This window comes from Anticarsia gemmatalis, chromosome 18, assembly GCF_050436995.1.
Source record: "Anticarsia gemmatalis isolate Benzon Research Colony breed Stoneville strain chromosome 18, ilAntGemm2 primary, whole genome shotgun sequence".
NCBI classification, from domain to species: Eukaryota; Metazoa; Arthropoda; class Insecta; order Lepidoptera; family Erebidae; genus Anticarsia; species Anticarsia gemmatalis.
Genome location: NC_134762.1, coordinates 4,095,194 through 4,108,010, shown reverse-complemented (window position 1 = coordinate 4,108,010; position 12,817 = coordinate 4,095,194). Strand labels below are relative to the sequence as shown.

At 34.6% G+C, this 12,817-nt stretch overlaps 3 protein-coding genes across 4 annotated transcripts in view; 2 read left to right on the top strand and 1 right to left on the bottom strand.

The window, feature by feature from the left end:
* Positions 1–12,817, bottom strand: part of LOC142980622 (carbonic anhydrase-related protein 10-like) — a 66,928-nt gene that overhangs the window by 35,203 nt on the left and 18,908 nt on the right. The gene's annotated exons all lie outside the window — the stretch shown is intronic.
* Positions 5,952–7,720, top strand: LOC142980709 (uncharacterized). Its single transcript, XM_076126247.1, has 4 exons — positions 5,952–6,114; positions 6,388–6,524; positions 7,021–7,149; positions 7,501–7,720. The coding sequence occupies exons 1-4, from the start codon at positions 6,062–6,064 to the stop codon at positions 7,632–7,634; spliced, it is 453 nt and encodes a 150-aa protein (XP_075982362.1). The 5' UTR covers positions 5,952–6,061; the 3' UTR covers positions 7,635–7,720.
* LOC142980701 (uncharacterized) lies at positions 8,518–11,443 on the top strand. Its single transcript, XM_076126234.1, has 5 exons — positions 8,518–8,636; positions 8,940–9,186; positions 9,498–9,634; positions 9,923–10,048; positions 11,166–11,443. The coding sequence occupies exons 1-5, from the start codon at positions 8,525–8,527 to the stop codon at positions 11,291–11,293; spliced, it is 750 nt and encodes a 249-aa protein (XP_075982349.1). The 5' UTR covers positions 8,518–8,524; the 3' UTR covers positions 11,294–11,443.

The window sequence follows — 12,817 nt, the reverse complement described above, 5'->3', positions numbered from 1 at the left end:
GTAACATATACAAAATCAAAATTAAAAAAGGAAAGAAAGTGAGAGTGCGCTTCGAAATACTCCTCCGCATCGTTGTCTAGCGGGAACGTTCCCAGAATGCTGGCAGCATTGCTACGTTGTAAGGCAATGCAATAAATCAATATAACTTTACACTTTTATATAAAAAATTATATGTAAAATTTTGACATGAAATGTACATACATGTACGTTTTAAAAAACAATAAACGTTTTTATTAGCTCAACAGCCTTAAAATTTTCAACGACAGCCAGTCGGTAGGATAGCTGTGTATATAATTAAAAGTCAATCGACAATGTATGTTTAAAGTTAAATCAACTACAATTTAATCAGTGCAATCCATCAGTTAAATACGTTTTTGTAAGGATACAATCAATAGTAATTAATCCGTTTGATCAACACATCCTGTAAGAAGGCACGCGTTTCATAAACACAGTTGTAGATTGTATGAATACTGATTTATTGTATAAATTCACGCGAACATGTATGGTACTTTGTGTTTTGTTATCTTGTTTATATTTGGGAGTAAGGCGACAACCCAACTAGCACACAAGCTGCTTATACAGTCGTTATACAGCCTGATAGTTGCATAAGAGTCGTTCAAATGCTGTACAATTCTCTATAAGTTGTATACTAGCTATTTAAAAAACCCTTTAACAGCTAGGCGGGACAGTAGCCGTTTAGTAGGAAACTAATGACTTATAGTGATATATGAGCATGTAATTGCATCGCTAGACAGCCTAGGGAAGTATAACTGAGTTAATGGAATCTTCTATAACACCGTTAACTGTATAAGGGGACTTTAGGAGATAAAGGAGTTTAAACGGAGTTATGCGTTGCGCTTATAGCGCTCAAGAGCGTAAATAAGCTTTTTGTAATGCCTTAGGTTCTATAACAGATTTTTTTAGGGCTAGTGTATTACTCATCTATAAAAGAGTTGCGTAGGTCTTTAATAGCGCCTTGAGCGTTATATCAGATATTTATATGGCTTCTGTACGGCAAATAGATGTATAAGGTATAATTCGAAACATTTTTACAGCCATGGGGATTACAGAATTAACATATTTAAAATTTAAATAGGTGCAGTGGTGGTTCAGTCTGTCAACTGTTTTTAAAGAATAAATAAAATAAAATAAATAAAATAAATAAAATAAATAAAATAAATAAAATAAATAAAATAAATAAAATAAATAAAATAAATAAAATAAATAAAATAAATAAAATAAATAAAATAAATAAAATAAATAAAATAAATAAAATAAATAAAATAAATAAAATAAATAAAATAAATAAAATAAATAAAATAAATAAAATAAATAAAATAAATAAAATAAATAAAATAAATAAAATAAATAAAATAAATAAAATAAATAAAATAAATAAAATAAATAAAATAAATAAAATAAATAAAATAAATAAAATAAATAAAATAAATAAAATAAATAAAATAAATAAAATAAATAAAATAAATAAAATAAATAAAATAATTAAAATAAATAAATATAAAATAATATAAAAATGATTTTCAAACTATTTTAATTCTCTTCTATTCTCTATCCTTCCTCTCAGTGCCACTCACCACTTTCCCAACTGCACTCCCTCCTTACTTGACCTCATTCTTGTCTCCTCTTCAAATCGTGTCTCCAAACATGGTCAGTGTCCAGCTGATGCTTTCTCCTACCACGATTTACTTTTCCTATCCTACCGAATCCGACCACCTAAACCCAAACCGAAAATCCTTGTGCATCGTAATTTTCGTGACATGGATGTCGTTAAGCTTTGCGAGGATGCCGGAAATGTTGATTGGAGCTCACTCTTTGAATCTGATTGCGTTGATGACAAGGTGCGTATACTGACAGTGAAATTAATCGAGCTTTACGACACTCACGCACCCTTCCGTCAAATTAAAGTGAAACAGCTTCCGTCGCCTTGGCTTACTGACGACATCAAATCTCTGCTCCACAAAAAAGCTACAGCCAAATCGAAGTACAGATGTCGTCCCTCAGAGGCTAATAGAGAAAAATATGTAGCCATACGTAATCACTGCAGCAAGGTGTGTAGGAATGCACAACGCCGACACATTCATGAATCCGTTGAAAATGGAGATCCAGCCAAGGTCTGGACATTTCTCAAGTCGCTGGGGGTCGGCAAACCACAACAAAACCCTGTCCCCAATAGTATTAATATTAACCTCCTAAACCAACACTTCTCTGCATCATCAAAGTTAGATAATACCACGAAATGTAATACACTTAGTTATCTCTCATCTTGTTCGACTCCTGACTGTTCCCCATTTGTCTTTAGTCAATTCACTGCTTGTGATGTTAAGAGGAGCATATTGTCGATCACATCGAATGCGCAGGGTACTGATTGTGTCAGCCGTAATATGATCCTCCCTGTCCTGGATGTAATACTCCCTATCCTATGTCATATCCTTAATTTTTCCATCACTAGCGGCATCTTTCCGTCCACATGGAAGGATGCCCAGATTGTCCCTATACCAAAAAAGCGTAACCCATCTTCCTTTTCAGAATATCGTCCCATATCCATTCTCCCGTTCCTATCGAAAGTACTTGAACGCCTGGTCCATATGCAACTTAGCACCTATCTTTCCTCTAACCTACTCCTAAATCCTTTCCAATCGGGTTTCCGTCCTGGTCATAGTACTACTACGAGCCTGGTTCATATTACGGAGGACATCAGATCAGGTATGGAAGATGGCCAGCTTACGACCCTAGTATTGCTAGACTTCAGCAATGCTTTTAATTGTGTAGATTTCGATGTTCTACTGGGTATATTGTGTTCTCTTAACATATCTCCATCGGTGGTTGACTGGTTTCGTAGTTACCTGTATGGGCGCCGGCAACGTATTATCATTGAAAACAATGTCTCTGAATGGAGTGCATTATCCGCTGGCGTACCGCAGGGCGGCGTTTTATCTCCTTTACTTTTCGCTGTTTTTATCAATACAATTTCCAATAACATAACTTCTTCCTACCACCTCTATGCAGATGACTTACAAATTTATTATTGTGCTCCCCCGGACAGGTTGACGGAAGCTGTGGAAACAATTAATAGCGATCTGGTTCGCATTTGTGAATGGAGTAGAATGTATGGACTTGACGTCAATCCTAACAAAACTCAAGCCATTACCATCGGTAGCCCCAGGATGATCTCGAGAGTGGATTGGTCACTAGTACCCAACGTGATCTTTGATGGCACTGCCATCCCTTTTGGTGACAAAATCAAAAACCTGGGGCTATGGTTTGATAAGACTTTGTCCTGGAGTCCTCAACTCCAGGAACTCAGCCGTAAAACATTTTCTTCGGCGGGGTCCTTGCGCAGGCTACGCAATTTTCTCCCCATCAACACTAAAATTGCGCTTGTACAATCCCTTCTCTTCCCCATTCTTGATTATGCCGATGTCAGCTATCCCGATTTAACCGAGAACCAACTTAATAAGCTTGAGCGCCTTCAAAACTTCTTTATCAGGTTCATATTTGGATTACGCAAATATGACCATGTCTCCGAGTATCGAAACAAGCTCAAGTGGTTACCTATACGTTCACGCCGGAATGCTCACATTCTCTATCTTCTGTACAATATCTTGTTTAATCCCTCGACTCCCTTCTATCTCAAACAACGTTTTGTTTTTCTACATGACACGCATTCAAGGTTTTTACGATCATCAGAAAACTTGAGACTTAAGATGCCTGTGCACTCCAGTAAATTTTTAGACCACTCGTTTACTGTGCAAGCTGTGCGGTTATGGAATGCGCTGCCGCTATCCATTAGGCAAGTGCAAAGCTTGCCAATTTTCAAAAATCGGGTTAAGGAGCACTACCTATCACTGCAAAACACCTTGCCTTGAATATCTCCCTACTCTCACTCTTCTAACTTTTTTCTTTTCCAATGACTGTCTAAACTCCTCTTGCTATCTCTGTATGAATATAAATATATATTTATATATATATATATATATATATATGTATTTATTTATATATTATGTCTATTTTATTTATACAATTTCTATAAATTCTCTATTTATGTAATAATCAGTGTATGTTATTATGACCTGCCTTTATTTATGTTACTCATGTATTTAGTTTATGTTACTTGTACACAATTCTACCCTTTTCTACATCTACACTTCTCTCTCCATCCCATGGTTGCCTGGAAGAGATTGCCTTGTGCGATAAGGCCGCCGATTGTTCATCAGTATCTTATTTATATTTAAGGTTTCTCTATTTTTATTTAATGTATTTTTATTGTGGACAATAAAGAGTTTATATTATTATTATATTAATATTCAACGACTGACCCCTAAAAGTACGAGTAAAATGCTGGTGTGCGACCAAAACAATTATATTGAAGCACTCCTATGCCACAACTGCAGAACCTTGAGGTCTACAACAGCAAACACTAGAGCCTTTGTACAGCTTAAGCCGCTAGAGCAGATGTAACCAACTCTGAGAGGTGCTTGATCGAGACGCCATTACAGCATTTGGTAAACATATTTTTTGAGGTTATTACGATCTTTTGAAGATCATATAAATCTATAGCCTGGTAACGTTAACATAATTAAAATCATTTTTTATTGCCTATAACCCTAATTAAACTATCTGTAACCCTCAAAGTCTTATTTATGTTCAAAATACAATTTCCAAATCCACATATCTATATAATTTTTGCATTTAAAACTGAATATTTTGAGGGCGCATGAAAATATTGACGATAATATACATATATATTGACAGCAAACTGGCACTCGCACTTTCATATCACGTACACAAAGAAATAAAAGCGATAGACTACTTGTTATTTTCATAATCCAATCCGTAAAAATAAAATGTCTCCTCATCTGTCACTGATGATTCATTTTAATACAAAATATTTAGTTTACACCATAATAAACCGACCATATTACTAATTTAGAGCGTTAGCATTTATAACCGTTACACAGTAGCGCTAAAATAAAGTAAAGGTGGTATAATCGCGCTGCAAGAGCTTTTTCGAACGCTCGTGGCGCTAACCACCTCTGTACAACAGCTGGTAAGCGCCACGAAGCTGCGAAAAAGCTCTTGTAGCGCGATTATACCACCTTCATCTTATTTTAGCGCTCCTGTATTACTACTATACTACGTACTATTATAATTACTATTTACGACCACTGTAGATCCAATGTCGAGCTATAAGCTGGACAGTATGGGCCTATTTGACGCTACAAGAGATCTGTAGCCGCTTATAGAACCACTATACTTCTTACTAAGGAGCCTAAGGCGTTATAAAAATCCTTTAACCGGCCATTGTGCAGCTTGTTATAGCGCTTGTGTGCTAGTTGGGAAATGATTACTGGATTGGAGATTATAGACATTATGCATACCCCGGTAAGAAACCACATATTCAATTTAATTTCTATTAATTATGTTAGTAAGTAAATCTGTGAGAATCGAAGCAAGGGGAGGTCTTAGATCTCTCCCTATAGCCAAAGGCAACAGTGAGATTTTATGCATAAGATATGCCATTTCAAAATGAATATTATACTAAATTCATTCGTTCATCGTATGGCGGTCAACTTAGTATCAAAGTGAAGGTATCCGAAGGCTTTGACTTGGCTTAACGACTGTTAGTATTTTTTATACATACCGGCACCGACTCTTTACGTGCATTCGACATTTACGTGCCCTCGGAAGCACGGAGACGCTCAGTTCAAATACCACTATTCGGTCACCCATCTATATAATAACCGGGCCAACATTTGCTTAACCCACAGATAGTTTACCGACCGGTGAGCACAACTGACCAGAGCGCCTCACTATTATTTATTACGTATGTATTACAGGCTCTGGTGATCACCATGTCTCCCATCAACGCAATGACTACCACGATCATATTGAGCGACCATGTTCCATTCAAGACTTAAACTGCATTCGACACTTTTTCTCCAACCTTCTAGGATGTTCGCCTGTTAACAGACCGGATCCAGAACCTTATTGGATCAAAGCGATATCCATAGAAGTCCCTCATTCAAATATTTCAGCTACTATGCATGATGTTCAAGTTAAGGGGTTGAATTCTGGAAAGATTGAACACTTTTAGTAAGTGATAAAAATTATTTATTTATGATAGGTAACGTATTGAGAATCTGTCTTAAAAGATAAAATAATGCGTCGAATATTTCACCATATTGACTATTACAAATATTAGTACGTTTTCTTTTCATTTGTGATTGGAAATATCACATAACGTCGCATTTTTGAAAACGTTTGCCTCGACAGACTGTAACAAGTTTCAATCATAGAAAAAATTCTGTATTTTTTTAATTTTGTTATCTATGCATCCTCTCTATTAATAACAAAATTTAATTCCAGTATCAACAAGAAAACGGACACATTGGTTATGGAAGTAGAGTTTGAGAATCTTATTGTAGAAACGAAGAGTGTAATGGAATATCACCGCAAGGGCAAAGAACCCATCATAGGGTCCGATTACTCTACCATCAAATTCAGTAAGTACTTTTAGTTTTGGTACAAAAAATGAGCGTGGATTTGTTGGTAGTTAATCAACATTGCCATATGTTTTTATTTCGTCTCGAATATTTTTTGTTTTCTGGCTATAAACTGCAGTAGGTAGTAGTATTAAAAAAAAACCAAAGTAGTAAGAGAAACATCATTAATACAGAACTTGATACTAGTTATCAAGTTCTGTATGCAGAACATTTATATGCAACATAGGGCTACCGCTCAGTTTGCGCTGTGCTAGGCACAACACTGCTTTTCAGCTGTGTTATATTCTGATTCTGAATTAACAACCAATTAAAATAAATGCATACTTAAAAATGTATATCGTTTAATTATAGCTGAGCATTTAATTATAGAGGTAGGTACACGAAATTGGTGGGACTTAAAAATCTCTACCAACATAATCACTATTATTGAACTGCTCAATTTATGTTTCAAAGTAGTATATATAGCTTATCTGCACTCTGATCTGTTTTTTTTCAGGACATCTGTCTTTGACATTAACAGTCCAACATCTTCATGACCCAAATCGCGCTAAAAAACATGTTTATGCGTATTTGTCTGACCCAAACCCGCCGCTCAAGAATGGCCCAGGACTTTACATAATTGAAGGTAATGTGTATTTAAAACTACTTTCAATGTAATAAATGTTTTGATTTATCCTAGCTGTGATTGTAGTAAAACAATATTTTGAATGAGGAAAGAGAGGCAACTTAGCACGCTTTAGATTTTAAATAAATTAATCCTTATTTCATGTTAATTTTAATTACGGCATTTTACAATGTTAAGTGAATTTAAATACCCAATCTTAGCATTAGTCTTAGGTGCAAGAAACTACCATACTGTACTAAATAAAGCACAATAAAAGTGTTGTTTATATTATGAAATTATCGTTAGAAATAATTATAGCAAATGAATTATTTAACTAAACGTATGAAGTATAAATTATTGAACAATTTTCAGATATAGAAGATTCACACAAGCAATGGATGAGGGATGTAGCGTTAAGCGCAAGAGAAGCCATGACTACACAAGGACCGGCGTACTTTGATGCCTACTTTGAAAACAACATCTGTACTATAAAACACTTGCAATAAAAAAATAACTAGCAATAACGACTCTGCTTTTTTTAGATTGAAAATGGCGATTTTTCTGCTACTTTATTTGTTCCTATATTATGACCAGTAAACAAATGCATATTCAGATTTTTGTTTTATTGAAATGTCTCTTTGGCCTACGTGTGGGTGTTTAATAAAATAGCAAAGTCTATATTAACTGGAGCAAATACGATGCTATTGTTTACCGTTAAGCATACTAATGTAGTGTTTTTTAAGTGATGATATCGCAATCTACACTTATATCTTTAATATAGGTATATGTGAAAGTCTGTTACTTTTCTCAGCTAAACAGCTGAAACAATTTTGATTAAAATTAGCATAGAGATAGTAGAAGATCAGGGATCAGACGCGGGCTTTTTATTTATTAACAATCAATCCATAAGTCGTTATAATTGGGGGTGAAACTTTGAAAACGAGCAGTGCTCGGTGGGTAAGTGAGTGCAAAATAGAAAGCTGCTAGGATAGGTAAATAAGTAAAAATGAATAAATGCAGAAGTAAGTATGTACATATGGATTAATAAGTGTGGATGTGATCTAGCAAAAAAAATGGCAAATTGACACTTTGTGCCCCGAAAGTTTTATTTCCATTCATATCACATCTTTTATATTATGTATAAGCAGAAATATTACACATATTATGTGAGATCGGCGTGTTCTGTGGTACTATTTATTGTGAAAGTTGAATCACAATGAGTATCAACAATTCTAAGCATTATACGCTTATTATACTGGAATCAAACAATTAAAATGTTTTTTACGGAAACATTAAATTGTACAATTCATTTGATTGGAACTTCCTCGCATAGAAGACACGTAAATATGCCTATAAATTGTTTGAATACTTATTTGTTGTTTAATTTCATACAAACATGTATAATCCTTTGTGTTTTTCATTATTATTATTTGTTCTTGGGAGCCAGGCGACCAATCATCAAATCAGAAACTACTGGGTCGGACATTATGGACATCAAGTAAACTATGGTAAGACAAAATTGTATGAAATAATTAATTTATGCTAATATGATAAATGCGAGAGTTTGCCTGCATGTCTGTCTGTAACGCTATTATGTTAAATAATTAAACCAATTTATAATAATAATTAGCTAAAACGAAATCAAAACTGCGTAATTTTTTAGTCCATCAAGTAAGTAAAGAAAGAAGGGATAAAGCCACGCAATTCGGTTGTATCTCTAATAGCACAGTAATGATTAAAAATAGTCGTGAGCATATTTTTTCAACAATGCAATTTATATAAGCAACAGTAAGTGTATTGTCATTTTCCAGGCAATCACCATGGCCACCAACGCTATGACCATCACGACCATATTGAGCAGCCATGTTCCACCCACGACATAAATTGCATTCGTAATTACTTCGCCAACCTTCTGGAATGTTCACCTGTACACAAACCGACTCCAGAACCTCATGTGATCAAGAAGATTCCTATAAACGTTCCCCATTCTAACATGTCGGCTACCATGAACGATGTTCATGTTAAAGGATTAAATTCTGGAAGGATTGAACACTTTTAGTAAGTAGTCTTTTCAAAAAGTTTTCTTTGCTTTTTTTTTTCTTTTTAAGTGTTTAAGCAAGACCAAAGAACGCCACTTCAAAATCCTCTGTCTGTGTATATCTGCTAGAATTTTTTTCTCAGCATTTCTTTAACTTCTGCCCAAAGCATTTATCTTAAAATTTTGAAAAATTGTGCTTCAATAATTATATTTTTTTCTCTCAGCATCATTTATAATTCGTTCGGACATAAGTATGTTAACTTGAATGATATTTGGTGGAAAATTATAAACTAGGTCAAAAATTATAACTAATTCTGTTTGCCTATTGCAGTATCAACAAGAAAACAGACACATTGGTTTTTGAAGTAGAGTTTGGTAGCCTCTTTGGGAAGACGTGGGCCGTGATGGAATATCACCGTAAAGGCAAAGAACCTATTATAGGATCTGATTACGCTATGTTTGTATTAAGTAAGTATTACAATTTCTAGACTGGATGACAGGAACTGTAAACAGCAGAATCATTGGGGCGAATTCTTTTACCGATCATAGGCAAATTCTGTTTGAAAAATTAATTAGCACTACTAGCGTATTTTTCTGGAACTATTTTCTGATTAACGATTATAAACTCTCGCTTGCACACGTCTTATTTGTCGATCAATCGATGCAATTCAATCGAAACGTCGTTTAAAAAAATAAGGTATCCTAACCTTTAATTAATTATAAATTATAATATTACATTTTCTGATTATTTTTCAGGACATCTATCCCTGACTTTAACAATTCAACATCTTCATAGTAATCATGGAAAAAAACATGTTTACGCATATTTGTCTGATCGACGACCACCGCTGAAAGTTGGCCCAGGTCTTCGTGTACTTGAAGGTAATAGAGATATAGCAAATATTTCTTTATCTTTATCTATGTAAATTGTAAATAACCCATATCTGTCCCACTGCAGGGCAAGGGTCTCCTCCCGAATGAGAATGAGGGGGAGGGGTTAGGCCTTGAGTCCACCACGCTGGCCAAGTGCGGGTTGGGGACTTTGCATGCCCTCAATAAATGTATTAAACAATTTTTAGGCATGCAAGGTTTCCTCACGATGTTTTCTTCACCGTTAGAGCAAGTGATAATTATTATTATTTCTAATACACACATAACTTCGAAAAGTCATTGGTGTGTTGCCTCGGATTCGAACCTGCGACCACTTGCGCGGGAGGTGCTAACTTAAACCACTCGGCTATCACTGCTCTCTATCTTTATCTATACTAATATTATAAAGCTGAAGAGTTTATTTGTTTGTTTGTTTGTTTGAACGTGCTAATCTCAGGAACTACTGGTCCGATTTGAAAAATTCTTTCAGTGTTAGTTATCCCGTTTATTGAGGAAGGTTATAGGCTATATCACATCACGCTACGGCCATTAGGAGCGGAGTAGTAACGAAAAATGTTACAAAATCGGGGAAAATTAAGACCCAGTCTCTCTTAAGTGACGCAAGCGAAGTTGCGCGGGGCAGCTAGTATCAAGATTAAATTAGATCATCAATTACTTGACTTGTCTTACGTCAAGCAACAAATTGATTTGTTGAAATAAAATTATCAAGTAAAATGAGTAAATGTTTTCCTTTTGGCCAGCGTAATTGGCTCTAAAATTATATATGGTGGCAGCCAGGCGCCATAAATAACGTGACGCAGTAGTTAAGGTACAACGTCACGTCACTTATTCTGCGTAACATAAACATGATTTCGATTTCCATGGAACAAATGATTGCACTGTCTGCTAAATTATTACAAGTTTTATTTATTTATTTTAAACTTCTTATATCAAATTCTGATATCAAAGTTGTGTAAAGGCGGACTTAATGTCAAAGGCATTTTCTGCCAGTCTACCTTGGAGTGATGCAGAGATTAAATGAAGTAGGTGTTTAAAATATAAATGAGGAAAATTAAGTTTGGTCTATATTGAAATATCTTTAAAATTAATTTAGTTTGTAAATTTTCAGAGATTGAAGAGTCACACATGCAATGGATGAGAGATGTAGGGTTGAGTGCCAGAGAAGCCCTGACTACTCAAGGACCGGCTTACTTTGATACCTATTTCAAGACCAACATCTGTCGTTCAAAACATTAGAAGTTTAATTAATACTACAAATAACAATATTAGCTTAAGCCATTCTTCTCGTCATTATGCTCGTATTTATTATGTATCAATTTATGTATTTCTCCTTGTTATATGATAAATATGCTACTTATCCTAATTAAAATAAATTTTTTCGTCATCTTTTGTTTTTATTCTATTCATCAGTTGTACCCCTAAAATACTTATTATTATTATCTTAAACAAGTAGTATAGAGCAGCTGCATATTAGTTTTGTATCGATTAAAAATAATAATTCACTAGTAAAATGATGTCTTAAGAAAGTTTCCTTGAAGATAATATTCATCAAGTAAAGTTACAGTAGTTACAGTTTAAAAATGGTTTCCAAAAGCTACGCTTATAGAGTAAGATCCCAGAGCTGCCAGACCTACGTGATTTTAGCAAAGCTGAAATTTTGAGGATTGTTAGTATAAAGGGTCTGTTAAGAGGTATGCACATCCACTACCTTGAAAGCGGGGCCGTTTCTGAGGTAGCGCGGAGTGAAGGTGCTTAAAAAACGACCCAAACTACGTCATAGTAGCAAAGTTGGTTTTCAGATATGTTATTAATGATATTATGTAGAATTAAAATTGACTATTGCCAGACCGTTTCCCGGGGCCATTACTTCTGCCAGACGCCTTAAATGTTGTTAAAAAATGAGGTCAACTACGTCATAGTAGCAAGCCTAAATTTTATATATGTTATTAAAGGTACAATTTTAAGACCCCCTGTATGCGGACAGACCATTCCGCAGGGCCCTTTGTCCCCTAGACGCCATTAAACTTTCCCTATGAGTGCGAGAGTAAGAGCATTATTCATACGCATTAATGAAAAACAATTGAATTAAAAAAATAAAAATTGAAAAATTATTGAATACTAGCTGACCCGCGCATCTTTGCTTGCGTCACTTAAGAGAGATAGGTCAAAATGTTACATAAACGGGTTATGTAACATTTTTCACTGGTACTCTGCTCCTATTGGTCGTAGCGTGATGATATATAGCTTATAGCTTTTCTCAATAAATAGGCTATCCAACAGTAAAATATTTTTTTATTCGCACCAGTAGTTCCTGAGATTAGCGCGTTCACACAAACAAACAAACTTCTCAGCTTTATAAAATTAGTATAGATTAGTATAGATTAAAAGTACTTGGAGTGTTTAGGAAGATAAGTAACATTATTTTGGGAATTATTTTAAAAATAGATATGGTTTACACTATTCACAAAAATTATGAAATAAAAATTGTAGTCATTCATCATCATCATCATTATCTGAGCTCTTACTTCCCTCATCAAATTGAATATTTAAATCATCTCCACCATCGTCTTCATTGTTACTTGAATTCTCTGTAAAAAAAAATGTAGGAAATGATGTTGAAAACAGTTACAAGTAGGTATATTGAAATAATTTAAAGTTAAAATAAAATACCTAATTCGTTTTCAAGTGATTCGCTTACGAAACTTGGCAATTGGTCACCATCAAACCACTTAAAATGATAATGGTTATCCTTTAGAACCC

Coding starts and splice junctions, on each gene's coding strand:
- LOC142980701 (XM_076126234.1), top strand. CDS start 8,525: ATGTATAATCCTTTGTGTTTTTCATTATTATTATTTGTTCTTGGGAGC. Junction 9,635..9,922: donor TTACGCTATGTTTGTATTAA/GTAAGTATTACA, acceptor ATTATTTTTCAG/GACATCTATCCCTGACTTTA. Junction 10,049..11,165: donor AGGTCTTCGTGTACTTGAAG/GTAATAGAGATA, acceptor GTAAATTTTCAG/AGATTGAAGAGTCACACATG.
- LOC142980709 (XM_076126247.1), top strand. CDS start 6,062: ATGCATGATGTTCAAGTTAAGGGGTTGAATTCTGGAAAGATTGAACAC. Junction 6,525..7,020: donor TTACTCTACCATCAAATTCA/GTAAGTACTTTT, acceptor GTTTTTTTTCAG/GACATCTGTCTTTGACATTA. Junction 7,150..7,500: donor AGGACTTTACATAATTGAAG/GTAATGTGTATT, acceptor AACAATTTTCAG/ATATAGAAGATTCACACAAG.